This window comes from Panthera onca, chromosome B4 (genome assembly GCF_046562875.1).
Source record: "Panthera onca isolate mPanOnc1 chromosome B4, mPanOnc1 haplotype 2, whole genome shotgun sequence".
NCBI classification, from domain to species: Eukaryota; Metazoa; Chordata; class Mammalia; order Carnivora; family Felidae; genus Panthera; species Panthera onca.
Window position 1 is genome coordinate 103,465,917 of NC_138345.1, and position 17,283 is coordinate 103,483,199.

At 36.3% G+C, this 17,283-nt stretch overlaps 1 protein-coding gene across 2 annotated transcripts in view; it reads right to left on the reverse strand.

Annotated features, from left to right (window-relative positions):
* LIN7A (lin-7 cell polarity scaffold A) overlaps positions 1 to 17,283 on the reverse strand; it is a 124,550-nt gene that overhangs the window by 33,201 nt on the left and 74,066 nt on the right. For both annotated transcript variants that reach the window (XM_060656868.3, XM_060656869.3), the window contains exons 3-4: positions 5,548 to 5,619; positions 3,006 to 3,215 (exon numbers count right to left, since the gene is read on the reverse strand). In XM_060656868.3, coding sequence (XP_060512851.1) covers positions 3,006 to 3,215; positions 5,548 to 5,619 — 282 coding nt within the window. The remainder of the gene's footprint in view (positions 1 to 3,005; positions 3,216 to 5,547; positions 5,620 to 17,283) is intronic.

Sequence of the window (17,283 nt, forward strand, 5' to 3'; positions counted from 1 at the left end):
TGAAATTTCTACTGAAAAGACTCCTGGATTGGGTTTTAGAAGCAAGGCCAGGTTCTTGCCTGGGGCTAACCACTCTGCATGACTATGAGAAATGCATGAAATTTCTCATTTACAGAATAAAAACTACCTCTTGATGAACATCTGAGCAATACTGGGTACTGTTAAAATGTATATAACTTACTTTCAAAGATTCTAAAATAGGTAGTTTATAATACATAGTTTGATTATATGGATGTACAGTATTTTTTTAAACCCCAACTTCAGGAGCTTAAACCAATCCAGGGTCGTCCGCAAAGCACTAAATCAGATAAGCAATACTCCAGAGCTTGGCTACCACAAAAGCATTTGTTATACCTATTTCAATGAACAAACGAAGCTTTGCTTATTAGCAAAAATAGGTCAGAAATGGATTCTCATTCGTAAAATCAGTGACTCATTAACTAGCATGGCAAATGGAATGTAAATGGTAAAATTAAAAGTGTTATATATATGTGGAATATTAAAGACTTTTGGAGACGTTGCCCACCTTTGCAGGAAAAGAATGCAAAAATCTTAAGAAGGCTCATAGCCCATACCATAAGATTAGTGGCCTAAGTTTGGTCACTAAACCTTCCTATTTCCAACTGCCAGTTTACTAGAATTTCTGGTTGTCTGAGGCTGAATATAAGGGTAACAAAATTCTGGCCCTGGAATGTTGTTTCTTCTGCCTCAGTAAACCTTTTTTCCAAGGTAATGACTGGAACATCTGAATGGACAGAGAACTAGAATTTCATCAGCTTATGACAGAGGCTGCATGAATGCCTTTTTGCTACTATGTTTGCTAAAATATGCTTACACGTGTAGCAGAATTTGCCTCAAGATTTTCTTTCAACGAGACTAGCATTAACAATATCATAGGGCTACTGCTAACCCTCTTCAACCTTCTTCAGTAACCACACTTACTTATCAAAGGTGTGTGTGACTGGGGCACATGGGTGGCTCAGTTGGTTAAGTGTCCAACTCTTGATTTCATCTCAGATTATGATCTCACAGCTGTGAGATCAAGCCCCTCGTCAGGCTCCATGCTGGGCATGGAGGCTGCTTAAGATTCTCTCTCTTTCTCTCTCTCTCTCTCTCTCTCTCTCTCTCTCGTTCTCCCTTTTCCTCTGCCCCTCCCTCACCCACATTAGCTCTCTCTCCCCTACCTCTCTCTAAAAAAAAAAAAAAAAAGAAAGAAAAAAAGAAAAAGTCTGTGGGACTAAATTATCACAGTACCGTTCTTAAAAGACGTCCTGCCTCATTTTAATCTTCATCAGAGCTTTTAGTTACTACTTCCCTTATTCAGACTAGGAAATTCAAGTATAGGGGATATTAATTTATAATCACATGAACACTGACTGATAGAGACTGATGAGTCTGATTCCACTTTCCAATACCCCCTGCAGATAAAGCCACATGTTCATTGCAAGGAATGGATGAGAGATTATGAAATGCCGATAGCTGTGCCTATACATGGGTTAATAAACACAGGCTCTTTAGCTCCTTTAAAGATAGTTAAAAGTCAACCACCTATTACATTGAATTCACTTATATCTATTGTTGCTTCATATATTGTTGCTTCACAATTTCTCTGTGTTTTTGGTTCTTTTTTGTACTTTTCATTTTAAAAAAATCTATACTTTTTTTGATGTACCCAATATATTTAGATCAATTGTAATAAATTCATACACCGAGGCACAGATTACTTTGTGAAATAATTGCATGACCTAGCTCCAGAACCGTCTACTGGAAAGTTGGACTCTGAAATTATCAGCTGGAACATGCTTTGAAAAAGTCATAATTACCTAAAGGTCAATAAGAAAGCTCATCTCAAAGCATGGTTACATACAAAAAAGTGAATGAAATGGTAGTGTTAGAATTGGAATTCTGAAGTGATATAGAATATTCATGGATTAATGATTTTGATGTATATCAGGGGTCAGCAGAGTTAAATGAGTAGTTTTGGGTTCTACAAAACTGCTAGTCATGTTAAAAATAAAAAAAATAAAAATAAACAAAATAAAAGATATAAATACACAACAATTTACCCCATAGTTACCAATATCACATTCTAAATGCTGTTTATTTTGGATATTGTGTTCTGAGCAGAAATCAACAAGGTCACAAATAACCCAGGTCTAGTTTATTTATTAAAATCTTAAGTCCTTAGGGAAAAGATCTTAGGCTAATACAAACATAAACATTGATGTGTTCTTATTTAAACTTCTGAAATTTATGCTTTTAGATTATTCTTAGTATGTGTAGAAGTTATGGGTAGAAACTTGTTCTTTTCAGATAAAGTTATTTCTTTAGCAGGTCTTTATTACATGTAGAGGTAATGGCATCCAAAGAATATGAGGTTATGAACAAAAAAGTATGCTCCTACTTCTACTTTAAAATGTTACATATTTAATCTACCTTAACTTCATGTCAAAGTCAAAATACATATGATGAATAGATAACATAATCAAACATTTTTGGGGAAGAGGTTATTATGTTTTTATCATACTACAGCTGTACATTAAGGAATTATCTGCACATTCTTTTTCCATGTGCATTATTAATATGTATATTAAAAATATCCTTCCTCTTTAATTAAAAAACACAGGATGAGGAGTTTTGTCGTTATTTTTAAAATGCATGTAATTGTTTATAGTAATTTGAATAGAAAGAACCTTGGAGTTATTATTATGCTCTTCTAAGCATTAATTCAACTTGAGTATCATATGGGGGAAAACTCTACTAGTTGGGATAATTTCTTGGGATAGTTTTCCAACTAATTCACACTTATCATACCCGAACAGATGAAATGAGACATAAAAACTATAAAATTATTGCTTTTGTAGGGTTAATGTCCATCAATGCTGAGGAAGCTGTTTGGACACAAAATGATGATTTGTTCTAGGATTTCAACATTGACTTTAGAAACAGCAGGGGGCAAAAAATGTGCTTAGGGGAGAAAACCTCCGGTTATTTTATGAACATACCACTCCGTTCACTGATAGCAGCTGGTCTCCCCTTTTGAGGCCTCCGTGTCTTTCGGCCACCCCTCCAGGAATGATGCGGGAGATATAAATGGGGGAATTTTGCTCCTTTCCTCCCATCACGTTAAAGCCAAGGCCTTCATCAGTCTTTGGCAGTTCGACTACCCGAGGGTGGGAATGGCCTTCACTAGCTGCAAAAGCTGCAACTGTTGCCTGAAAGAAAAGATGGTCATTTGGTAATACAACGAGGGAAATAAGGCTAATCGTATGCTTTGCAGTGCGTAGGATCAGGCAACTCCTCTTATTTTTATAGCATTCTCCTGTGAAAGAAAGAACAAGATGGGGCTGTGGGGGTGGGGTGGTGGGAAGATTCGCTTCATTTAAACGTCATCTATGACTCCTTTGTTTGGTAAAGCCCTGCCTAGCTATTCCCGGCTTTCTAGAGCTTATCCATTATGATACAAATTTCCCATCTTCATAAAAATCTTCCCCAGTTACCTTAGTTAGATGCAATTCCTCCTTTTCTCGGACTCCAAAATTGGTTGCATCCTCATATTACCTTTATACAGTACACATGCCATAGCTGTTATGTATACGTGTTGACTATGAGCACCTGAAGGGCAGAGATGATGTAATCCACTTCTCTGTAGGACACCCAGTCTACCCCAGTGCATGTACATGAACGTTTATTCAATGTGCTTAGAAGCACTTATATGTGTATACTCTGGGGAATACATATATAATCTTGCTATTGCCAGAACACTGGCTTGGCACATTTTGTTTCTGCTTTTGTTTTTTGTTTTTTGATTGAGGATACCTAAAAGCAAATAAAAGCTAAAATAGGAAATAGATTCAAACGGATTATTATTATTTCACATCAGTACTCTGTGTTGTTATGAGAGGTCCTCTTGTCTGGTACAGATGTTTCCCCCTACATTTTACATTAATATTTCAACTCCTACGGCAACGTGGGCAAAATGAGCAGCTCATGGTTCTAAACCTAGATGTACAAAATATCATTTAATGTGGACATCATTTTATTTTAAAATTCATACATGAATTTTTAAAAATAAGCTGGAAACACAACTTACCATTAGTTCCCACCCCTCATGGAAATAAAATAACAGCATTTAAGTAGTTTCTATCAAGAAAAGACCCTCTGCCTGCTTCTTATTTTCCATTTCCATTAGCCTGACTTAACCACAGTTGATTAGATGCCTACTATAAAGTGATTTACTCAACACCGTGAAAATATTGATTGCCAACGACTGTACATTCTTTTCCACACACAGCATTATCACATCAATTGAGCATTATGCTACTGTCTGCATTTAGTGAAGTTTAGTGAATGATATGGAAATAATGGCTTGTTTTTAGCTACATGCATTTGCTCATGCAAACCTCGTCGTCATGCATAGATTTTAATGGCTGACATGGATGCAATGCAGACAGCCCAGAAACAACCAGAAAATATTGTGCTATTGCAACATTATGCTGCTATCCTGCTGTTCTACATGAATAAGAAATGAGAATGGTAAAACACTACATAATTCACTTTCCCCTTAATTAAACCATGTAGGGATCATTTTTCTGTGTGTGTTCCACTTCAGTACAAGCAAAGCATGATGTAACGATAATAATACCCTCCTTTTGCCTGGGTTAAAAAAACCTTACAAATCTACAGTGTTCAGTTACAGAATGAAAACTAAGAAATCAGGAGAGAAACCAAACAAGAGGTGATATAACACAAAAGAATTAAATGGAAAATTCTGATTATTTTCACCAGTTCTTATTTCTTACACATTATTAGAAGGATAAGAGCTTTTAAAAAGCAAGCTGTTGTGCATCGATTACAGCACTTCTGTTTATAGAGTAAGAACTACATCAGTAATTTTAGTTTAAAACTACTGTTTCCTAATGGTCTATTTTCCAGATAATTTCACTATCCTATTGCTATAAGCTTACCATTCGTGTAAGATTTCCATTAGATTTTTCTGCAATGTCTGGATTTGAGTTTTTAAAGAGCACATGTGGTCACTCTCACAAAAGGTGACAGGCTTTCCCTTTAGGTCAGTGTCACATTCTTTCAGCAAGCTACCCACTGCTCAGCTGTATACCTGGAAGGATCCTATGTCAGTGGGTCTCAGGTGAGTTCTCCTCATGTCTAACTCAGGTCAAAGCTTTCGACTTGTGCAAGTAAATCTTCATGCACTGAAAGGGGAACAGGTTCTTTTGGATCAAAGGAACGTGTCAGAAAACCATGTATTATTTCATACAACGAACCAGTAGATTTGCTTGTGCCAAATGGACAGTTAGTGAGCTTAATGAAATCATTCTCCTTTCTTAAGCTACAGAAGCAGCAGAAACGTTCAATTTTCCATTAGGATTTTTACCTGGGAAGCAGTACTGGTTCTAGACTCTGGGCTGCCACTGATGTCTAAATTCTCTTACAGTGTACACACGAGAATACCTGAAACACACACGCGCACAATCAATTACTAGATCACTGGGGTCAAATGTATTTTTAAAGTTACTCAAGTCTTACCTTTGCTGTGGCCCTGGCACGGAATTCAGGACAGCCATTAACAGTTATCGTTTCATGCATATATTGATACACCTAAAATGTTCACATAAAAAAAAAAAAAGAATGTGTAAGAACATTAAGAGCATCAATTCTTTCACTGCAGATAGGATGACAAATTTTCATTTGTAAAACAGAAATTCTCTGTTACAAACTGAAATAAGTCTGAATCAATTATCCTGATGATTTGGAACAAAAACAAATCTCTCCTATTTGGTGGGTGAGGGCTGCAGCAGAGAAGGCAAGCACTTATTATTTGGTTATCCGTGTTCATCAGGTATAAAAACTCGGATACTTGATTTTATAAAAGCTACTTTGTCAGTAAAAATTCTTACCTCTACATATAGTGCCTTCTCTCAAATATCTGATAAAAATTTGATATATAAAGCTGCGTAACAATATCTTTTCCTTGCCTATTGGAATGTATGTTACCTTTTGTGACACATATTCATAATTCATAAATACAGAAATAAAATGATATCCAGGGGCAGGAATAAGTAAAATAAGAGATTTTAGCACTAGTAACACAGAGCGACCTATCAGCTCTGGTTCATGTTAACGTTTAAATGAAATAAAAAAAATACAGGTAAAATCTGGACCCAAAATGATAATGTAGAAAGCACATAGATTTTGTTGACTAACGGACGTAAGTTTCAGCCTTGCGGTATAATTGAGGGACTGTGAGGTCCTGGCTGAACCACTTCACCATGTTGACTCTCTTTTTGCCCATCTGAAAAATGGGTAAAGAATATTTATTTCGTATGGGTTTCATTTGAAATAGTACTTTCGAGGCACCTGCCACCTAATAAGCACTCCTTAAACAGCAGGTATTATTATTATTTATGATTTTAGGCACAACTACAAAAATTGTTAGTAGAAAAAAATGTTTTCCTTCTAAATTGTCAGGGATGGGATTATAAAATATGTATATCGGTGGCAAAATAAATTGCTTCATTATAAATAACTTACATATACAGAATGACTCATAAAGGATAGTTTGAGAAGATAGAAAAAAATAACAAGGTTAAGTATGTTAGACTATATGCCCATTTTAAAGATTTAAATAATAGTCATAAAAATCAACTGCATAATGTGCAGAGGTAAAAGTCCATTTGGGATTTCGCTGGGATATTTTTTTGCGATTGGCCCATTAACTATTTTGTAAAAGATGAAATAGAAAGTTGCAATCAAAGATTTTTTTCCTTTCTATTAATCATATTTTCCACACTTAAGTCCAAAGTTATTAAAGTGAATTCAGAATGTGATTAATACATCCATTCCACAACCATTCTCTGAGTATCTCTGACCAATCTCTTTCCAACATTTCTTGGCTGGCTCATCATTTTTCAAATACATTTGGTTGAATCTCCGTCAATGCTGACTCATCTTTCCCAAGTAGCATGTTTGGGAAAAAGACAAAGTGGTCTAGACTAGAAAAGTAGGGGCACTATTTAGAATCTACCAGGTAGGATGAAACTTCACTAAATAACTGGAGTATACAATTTGAGTGAGAAATCGGAATGAAAAAGGAAGAGTTTTCCAAGAAAGCATTTGTGGAGCCTGGGACTTGTTAATGCAAATTTTCTAGGTTACCAGAATAGCTGCTTAACATGTTTCCATGTTATTTCCTTGAAAGTACATCACTTTATTTTGCAGAAATATCCCTTCTACAAATAAATTCCACTTACTTGATCTTACAGCCCATTTGGGAGGAAGATTTTCCTTACTCTGCTTTTCTTGTTAAGAAACTCTTTCAAATCTGGCCCTTCATTCTGTCTTTACTCATTATATCTTGCTCAAAACTCTGCATTAGTGTCTTAATTGGGTTTTCCACCACCAAACACTATTGACTTTAGTTATCATTGTCAAGTACGTACCTGATCGTGTCACTACCGAGCTTTTGGCTGTCTACTGCCCTTAAAGGTTGCAAAGTCCAATGCCCACACGAGTCAAACCAGCAATAATAATGCAGAACGCAGCCTTTTCTCTAGTTTTATTCCCCAACTTCCTTTTCTCCATCCTCACTATTCCCCAAATATACAATGCCTTCCCAGTTGCCTAGGCCTTTGGATATGCTGTTTGCTCTGTTTGGAATGCCCTTTCATTTGGCAGAATCTTCTTTAACCCAGTTTAACATGATGATAAAAGACCCAATTCAAATTTCATTTTCTCTGTTCATTGTTCCCTGCCTCCTCCAAGCAGAGAAATTTCTCCCTCCTTGATTTTGGACCATTTGAATTTTTCTAGGGACATCTTGATTATCTTTTCCAGGGAAAATGATATATTTACGTGCATCAAAGTATGTTTATGTAGACAATCATTTGCACACAGTTAGGAGATTGTCATCAACTGATAACAGCAAAAACTAATTTTGTAAGCTCCTAAAATAAAGAAATAAACATTTAAGAATAACTATCCTTAACATTCTAATTTGAAGTGTGAATTAAAAAGTGGAGTATGCAAGAGGCAGTACTATGTACAGATAACGCCCAAGTTTTGCAGTTGCCACACATTAAGTGTATGATCTCGGTCAGTTACTTGACCAAGTGCAATGTTCTAATTTGAAAAACACGCCTTAGAGTTGTAACTAACTTCTAGGTCTGTTAGGAGGATTAAATAAGATTAGAACAGTTTGCAGCATACAGTAAGTTTATAAAAAATAGCTATTATTATTACTATTATTATTATTAATATTCAATGTTTCCCAACTTATTTGACACTGGGATCTTTGGGGAAGAATCTCCTAGGACTAGCAGTCCGTGAATACATTTTACAGAGAATGGATGGAAGACTGTAGTTCTTGCCTGGGGGCGTTTCTGCACCAATTTATTTGGCAATGTTTGGAGACGTTTTGGGTTGTCACAAATGAAGAGCAGGAGGGTGCTACTGGTATGTAGTATTAGAAGACCAAGAGGCTGCTAAATATCCTACAATGCTCAGAGTAGCCCCCTGTAGCAAAGAACTATGTCAACATGCCAATAGTCTTGAGATCGAGAAACCCTGAACTAAGAAATCATGCTGTATCATTTCTTCTTATACATAATAATTAGTAGGCCATAAAAAGACACTTGCATAGCAGTGAGTAAAGGATCTTGTAAATAAATTAAAGGGTCTTATTCAACGAATACGTCTTGAAGTAAGTAACCACAAGTCTGGTGTGCATTTAATGAGGACTTACTGTAGGCCAAGCATAATGCTAAGCATTTTATATCTGAGAGTTCAGTCAATGCTCACAACTTATGACTGAGGCCCTCTACACACAAGGAAGCAGTCACAGAGATGGTAACATGCCTATGACCACACAGGTAGTGGCAGATCTGGTACAGAGATTCATATCTAATTGCCTCCAACGTCTTTCCTCTTTCAACCACATCAGGCTTTCTTATTAAGACAGCATCGGACTACTACCATTTTGGTTGCACTGAGGAAACAAAAACTTGGAGATGTCACAAGTATTTATTTATATTTTGAATAAAGGTATCTAGGTTCGACATGACGCTTATCATTATACATGTGGTGGCTGCAAATGTACAATACGATTCAGAAACCAACACATTCATCACTCCCAATGAAAGTGAAATAGCATTTTTAATAATCTTTTATGATTATAATATACTATGATTCAAAGAAAGAAGTCAAATATTAATTTTAGTGTTTTCTTTTGTAAAGCACAACAGATTCTGATTAGTCGGTTTTTATTTTTTTTATTTTATTTTTTTTAATTTTTTTTAACGTTTATTTATTTTTGAGACAGAGAGAGACAGAGCATGAACGGGGGAGGGGCAGAGAGAGGGAGACACAGAATCGGAAGCAGGCTCCAGGCTCTGAGCCATCAGCCCAGAGCCCGACGCGGGGCTCGAACCTGCAGACCGCGAGATCATGACCTGAGCTGAAGTTGGACGCTTAACCGACTGAGCCACCCAGGCGCCCCTGATTAGTCGGTTTTTAAACACTGGCTGACATGGTCTAGTTAGAGAGTCAAGCCAGAACTTGGAGACATTAATTCTATTTCCATTGGTTATATTGTCTTGTTAAGGTTTCTTAGCTCATCATTTTCTAGGGACAAAACGTATCCCTACCTATCTTACTTTTCAAGGACAAGTGTACAGGTATTCGTAAAATTTTGAAGGAAATTGTTATAGAAAGCTAAAGTATTTTACCAGATGCCCTCAGAGAATTCTTAAAAGGAAGAGAAAATGGTTGTGTGAGCTTCAACACAGGACTGTGGGGCTTATTATAGTTTCCAGAATCACTTGGGTCTCCAAATTTCTGGGCAATGTTGGCTACAGCAGCATTTTAAGCACATTCCATTGGTAAGATAGGTTAATTCCTAGTGAAAGTTGAATAATTTACAGAAACTCTTGTACACAGTTTGAGCTTACATTTTAGTATCAGTAATTTACTGACTTTGAATAAATCTCACAGATTCAATACCATTTTGAATATTTGGAACTTATTCCAAGCTATCGAAAATTTACAAATATAGATAGATTCAATTAAGGCAATGGGGTTGCAGTCACTTGATTCAGAAAGTTCGTTTGTTCATTCGTTCTGCTAACATTCATTTAGGAGTTACTCTAGTCAGTGTGTCAAGCACCTGGACCAAAATATGAAAGAAAAAAATTAAAGGCATCTTCTAAAACTCTGAATTGACATAAATCTTCACTATAGAAGGGCTTTAATTTTTTTTAAGTTTATTTATTTTTTTGAGAGAGACAGAGACAGTGCAAGTGGGGGAGGGGCAGAAAGAGAGAGAGAGAGAGAGAAAGAGAGAGAGAGAGAGAGAATCCCATGCAGTCTCCACACTGCCAGCACAGAGCCTGATGCAGGGCTCGAACCCTACAAACTGCGAGATCATGACCTGAGCCGAAACCAAATGCTGAATGCTCAACTGACTAAGTCACCCAAGCGCTCCAAAAATTTTTAAATAAATAATATAAATGTTTCTTTATATTAAGAAAGCAAATAGACTACTTTTTTCTAGATGGAAATTTTATCACTGAGAGAATAACAAATACAAATAAAGTAAAAGTTACACTTTTACTTCAACTTATTTACCAACTGTACATCAGAATTCCCATTTAGATAAATTAAGCTGAACAGCTAAAATTCTAATGCAATAGGATTTTTGCTTCTGAGCTTTCATTTACACACAGGTTATGTAGATAATATCAAAATATAAACTTTACATTGAATTATTCTTTTTGATTTTGAAAACCCTGATTGGTACAGAGAGGTAGGTATGGGATGATAAATCTGTATTATGAGTTTCTCATCCTGGTTCCCTTTTGTATGTGACTTTAAGTGACCTACTATCTATGCATCTTAGTTTTCCATTATGTAAAGCCCTATCTTCGAGAGGCAGTCAAAGAAGATAAAGTATGTGGCTTTATAAACCATAACCTATTATTCTTATTAAATTCTTATGATAATAGCTACTATGTTTCTATTATTACTATTACATGCATGCCTAAAATGCAATGGAAGCTACACCTTTAGAATTTAGCTGCTTGGTCAGCAAGTGTGGAAACACCTTGAGTTCAAAATTAGATTTTGATTGCTCTGTCTTCTGCTCTTACAGTTTTACTGCCTTTCGTATTTCGTGTTATTTTTTTTAAATTTTTTTAATGTTTTTATTTATTTTTGAGACAGAGAGAGACTGGGTGTGAGTAGGGGAGGGGCAGAGAGAGAGACAGACACAGAATCCAAAGCAGGCTCCAGGTTCTGAGCTGTCAGCACAGAGCCTGATGCGGGGCTCGAACTCATGGACTGTGAGATCATGACCCAAGCTGAAGTCGGACGCCCGACCGACTGAGCCACCCAGGCACCCCTGTATTTCGTGTTATTCTAAAATGGCTGTGTGAAGCAGATACTAGGTAGGCTCACCTTGCCCAGCCCCCATTTTCAGCCTCCTCCTCCTAGCACTGCCTCGCCATATGACCTAGTTCTTTCCAATAAGAATTTAATTGGAAGTAGGTGAGAGGCTTCTGGGAAAGTGTTGTCCTCTTGGTACAAGCGCTATCCTTTTTCCCTTCCCTACTTTTTGTTCTGAGTGTGAAGATGGTCAGCTGTAGTAGCAACCTACGACTGCAAGAGAAAGGCCAAGAAAAAGTGTCTATATCAGCTCTGATTATGTGGAGCTCCTCAAACACTGTAAGCAGCTGCCTTTATCTCTCAACTTGTAATGAAGAAAAATATTTGTTTAAGCCAGTGAAGTTGCATTTTCTGCTAGTTTCAGCCCAAAGAACTCCTGATTGCTGTATTATTTAAGTGAATGTTATACGGAACTGTGCTATCTTTAGAGTTTGTTTTCTTTGAGCCCCCTCCAATTCGAAGAGTTGTATAGTTTGTTCACTAGAAATTAGTGAAAATTTGTTAATGTCAGGGTTTGGAAACTGAGAATCTGACTAAAACATAGTTTAAAAAAGTAGAAACTAACTCTCAGGAAAACTTTAAGAAAATGAAAAAACAACTTGATTAGGCAAAAATGTTTGTAAAACACATATCTGATAAAGGTCTCATATTTAAAATATATAAATAATTTTCAAAAGTCAAGAGTAAGAAAACAACCTAATTAAAAATTGGATAAACTCCTTGAATAGGCATGTCAGCCAGGAAGATCTATGGGTGGCAAATGTGAAAAGATACTCATCATCAAAGATACTCAATATCACTAATCCCTAAGAAAATTAAAAATAAGGCCATAATTAGATACATCTACACTTTTATTAACATGTCTAGATTTTTAAAAAAATGAACACCTTGTATGGGCAAGAATGTTGAACAACTACAACTCTTGTACATTGCTGGTAGGAATGCAAAATGGCACAGCCACATGAGAAAACAAGATGAACAGTTTTCTATATAGTTAAACCTACACTTACCTTAAGATTCCCTTATGTATTTCTAGCTATTTATGCAAGATAAATAAAAATGTATATTCATACAAAACTGGTATGCAAATACTTACAGTAGTTCTATTCATATTCACCACAAACTGGAAACAATTCAAATAACCTTCAACTGTGAATGAATAATTAAATGGAAGCACACCTGTACAATGGAATACTGCTTGGCAATAAAAAGGAATAAACTACTCATACATGCAACAATGCGATGAATCTCAAATGAGTATTGCTTAAGTGAAAGAAGTCAGACTCCATGATTATTTTGTTTATATGACACTCTGGAAAAAGCAAAATAATAGGAACAGAAAATAGATCAAAGGTTACCAGAAGCTAGGGGTGGGGATGAGTTGACTACCTGGCATAAAGAACTTTTGGGGGGTGCTGGAACTCCTAGATGATCACATGATTGCATGTCATAATTAAAAGTCTCAGAATTGTACACTGAAAAGAGGAAATACCAATACTCTATGAAAATTATACTTCCATAAACCCAACTTTAAAAAAAAGAAAATAGTTTTAGATGAAAATATTCTGAAACTTCATCAGGATTTTGGAAATTAAAAATAAGGGCTTTGAAACACAAAGACCTACCTATATTTAAGATGTGTTTAATAGAATAAAAAGATGACATTAGCTCCCATTCCTTAAAGTTTATAAACGTGGAAAGCAACATATACTTTAATGGAGGGTAACATTTCTTTCAAGTACAAGATACTCCAGAGATTTTGTAGTGCATCATTGTGAACAGGCTGGCTACTAAAATGTCAATAGAATTACAATTAGGATACACCCCTCTGTATCAGTGACTGCAAAAAAGAAATAAACCTTTCAGTAACTATGAAAAATCAAAATGTCTAACATTAGACCAAGGTACTTCAAGTAGAAAGACAAATGATCAGAATTATTAGAGCAAATTAATGAGGAACAAAGTCCAAACGGGAAAATGATATGGTCCAAATCCTACTGCATTATAGTGTTCATTAAGGCTTGTTAAATGTACAGTTTTTGTTGAAAAAACAAGTAAGAATGCATATTTTTAAAGTAAGAAAAAAACCAATATAAGTATTAAGACTTTGTAGGGGCTCCTGGGTGGCTTAATCAGTTAAGCATCTGACTTGATTTCGGCTCAGGTCATGATCTCAGGGTTCGTGGGTTCGAACCCCGTGTCTCGCTCTGCGCTGACAGCACGGAGCCTGCTTGGGATCCTATCTCTTTCCCTCTCTCTGCCCCTCTCCCACTCATACGTGGACACGTGCTCTTTCTGTCTCAAGATAAATAAATCAAAAATTTTTAAAAAACACTGATATTTGTATCTATATTTACAATTTTTAATGGTTTTCTTAATTTTTCAGATTTGGAAACTCAGATAAAAGTAGAATAAAGGAAAGTTATTTCATGTGGTATCTGATTTTAAAATATTTAAATATTCTCATAAATTAAAAGTAAAATCGATTCCTTCCGTACCCTTTTATTATTATAGGCCACCTGGCTGGGTGCACAACATTTACAATATTAAGCCACAATATATTTATCATAATATAATAAAGACATGGCAGGTTTTCTGAAGGCAGAGTTTAGGCAGGGGAAGAGGTATCTAAAATGAATTTGTGGCTCTAAATTTAACTGCATGTAGTGGAGTGGGTTTCATCCATGCAAAAATAAGTGCCCTGATATGAATGTGTACACTATCCTTCATATGGCTGGAATGAAAGAGAAATAAAGCTTAAGTTGCTGAAAACATAATCTGCTTATTTTAGGAGGTTTTGTAGAAATAATTCCAAATCAACTGCAAATTGGTTCATCTATTAATAATGGAAGAAATAATCCAAAAAATATTTAATTTTGGCCTTGAATTTGTCTTCCATTTTGGAAAAAATGGCAACCATAAATAAATGCTGTGTACTTAGAACTATAGCTATCCATGTATCTATCATCTATAGTTTCCATATGCTTTTGTAGCTGCAGAAACATTTTGTTTAAAATTGTAGTGTTGGAAGTCCTATAAACTAAGGGATTTAAGGTATGAAACAATGTCTAGAACCAATCATTTTGTTTGCAAAAAAAAAAAAAAATGACCCTTACTGGTTACAAGTCACGTCTGCTATAATTAGACCATCAAGCCTCAAACCAATCCTGTGAAAGTCCAAGAAGGATAAAATTTCCAGAGAAATGTCTTTTTCTACATTTCTGTATGGCCACCAAGTTTAGTGAAAATATGCCACCCACTGGACAAGAAAAATATTGACAGGTATAAAGAAGCAAAGGACAATACATCTCTATTAGGTTGAAATGATTTGCAAAAAACAGTTCAGTCATTAAGGCAGACATTTGATGGTATTACTGGTGAAATCAATATGGCAACTGATATTGCTTCCAGAAATGGGCCATCGACTTGAAGAAGCATTCCTCCTTGGTTCAGTGACAACTATGCCATGCAAAGTACTCTTTATGTTCTCAAAGCAGGAAGGGGAAGTTAAATGGACTCTGCAGTTTTTAGTCACAAAGGACACAAAAGACCTTTTTTAGGCAGTATGCTTCATTACTTCATTACTATTTTTTTCAACCATGCCGATGCAGTATATAGTAAGTGCCTTTGACTAGGCAGCATTTCCTTTTAGCACTCAAGAAAAAACCTCAGTTGACACTCTCCAGTGCAACTATATTGTTTTTAAGAATCAAATCAGCCTTACTGTAGAGCCTCCAACTTCACTTGTATCCTGACAAAATACATCTGACAACTAAGTCATCAATGGGATGGCATTACCTATAACTAAAAACAGAAACAAACAAACAAACAAACAAACAAAGCACTGAATTTGAAGATCAAAAACAAATATGACATTTTGGGACTAAAACGTTCTGGCCCTCCCTCCCACATGTTAGTCTGTGCATCCCAGTTTCACTTATTGTCCCAATACCCCCTGGGAAGGAAGGCCTACTTGCTCATGCAATTGGTCAGCAACCAGGGACTGTATTGGGCCATGATGTTACTAGAGGTACTGATAGTATCTCTAAAAAGTTAGCAGTCATGAGACATACCTTCATCCCTTACTGTATCTATGTCACAAGAAATCAGGCAAGAGTTGCCTGCTTAGGGTAGATGTAAATGGTCCTGTTGTTTTCTATTCTACTTTCTTAGGCCTAACCAGACATCTCAGATTCAGAATGGAGGAAAGTTGGGGGGGGGGGGGCTGTTTTTTAGGTGTCTGAGCCCAAGCTTCATTATCCAATCTATATATTTGGATATATATAGACAAGTTATGTCTAGACCAGACAGAACTGCACTAGAGACGATTTGGGTACTTCCATACAATTAACAAAGTGGTAATTTGTTTTCTCCTTCGTTTTGGTCCTTTCATCTAGCTTTCTTGGTTGCTAACTCCCTGAGAAGGAAAGGTGAAATGAAGATTTGAGTACTCCTGGACCACTAGCTATGATAGCATCTCAACAGCACTGAAACTTCAAGTCTATCTCTCACAATCCACGTATATATGCCCAAGTTCAACTACATGACTCAAACTTTCTGCTGCAAAGTGATACATGCCATTCATGACTTGCTTTAAAGGACACTAAATAACCTACAGCAGTAGAAAAGCTGAATTGAAAGGGTCCATAATTTGTGACCAATCCCATGTCTTAGAGAATTTATGTGAAAATAGCATTACTATTGCAAGTGACCTCCAATGCTTAGAGTTAGATGAAGACCGGGAATATTTTGGACAAAGTGATGCCTTTATTTTTTTTTTAATTTTTTTTTTAACGTTTATTTATTTTTGAGACAGAGAGAGACAGAGCATGAACGGGGGAGGGTCAGAGAGAGGGAGACACAGAATCTGAAACAGGCTCCAGGCTCTGAGCTGTCAGCACAGAGCCCGACGCGGGGCTTGAACCCAAGGACTGCGAGATCATGACCTGAGCTGAAGTCGGCCGCTTAACCCACTGAGCCACCCAGGTGCCCCAAAGTGATGCCTTTAAATATCTACCCACCTGCCTGGCCAAGTTACAAAGGAACTAGGAGCTTTTCTGAAATAGTGTGTATAGGTTAATTCTAATGAGAACACATCAAGAAAGTTCTCCAGCACTCTACCTCCTAACATATGTGGGAGGGATGAAAGGATCCTTAAGGAGGGTGTTCTGGGACCACTTAACAGGGAGGATTAAACGCCCCCTCGTGCCTGGCAGTAAATGGCACATCTTTTTATTTGGTTTTGGTTTTGCAGGGACTCAGAAGGAAAGCATCAAAACTATTGGTATGGTACCTAACACAGTCCTCAAATCTCTATCAATTTTGAAATTTCCAGAGGTTATTTATATCACTCGTTGTAAGTGAATTAAAATCACTATACTTATACTTATTTCCAAAGGCAAGAGAAAATACTTTGTTCAGTTTTATAGCTTTGTAACTAATTCTTCTATTGTATAAAAGCAGAATAATTAGTTGTAAAACCATAAAACTGAAGAATGGCTATAAGTTTTAAACATGTGTAATTAGCTATTAATTTCTCTACTTACATTTATAATTGGTTTGTATTTCCTAGTGGGTTCTTTACACATATAACTTTCATAAGGTAAGACAAATTAAATTCCTTGTACAAATCATTTAATAACTGGAGGAAAAAGTGAAATCATAAATAACAACATTTCCACAGAGTCCAAATGGCAGATGGCCAAGCCACCAGGGAGAAATCTCTTTCCTTATGGTTGTCTAAAAAAGGATTCCCTTAAGGCAGCTGTTCCCATCCTGTCCTTGTTACACAGCCAGAGTCCTCTGTGACAGGAAATGCCTGAGCAA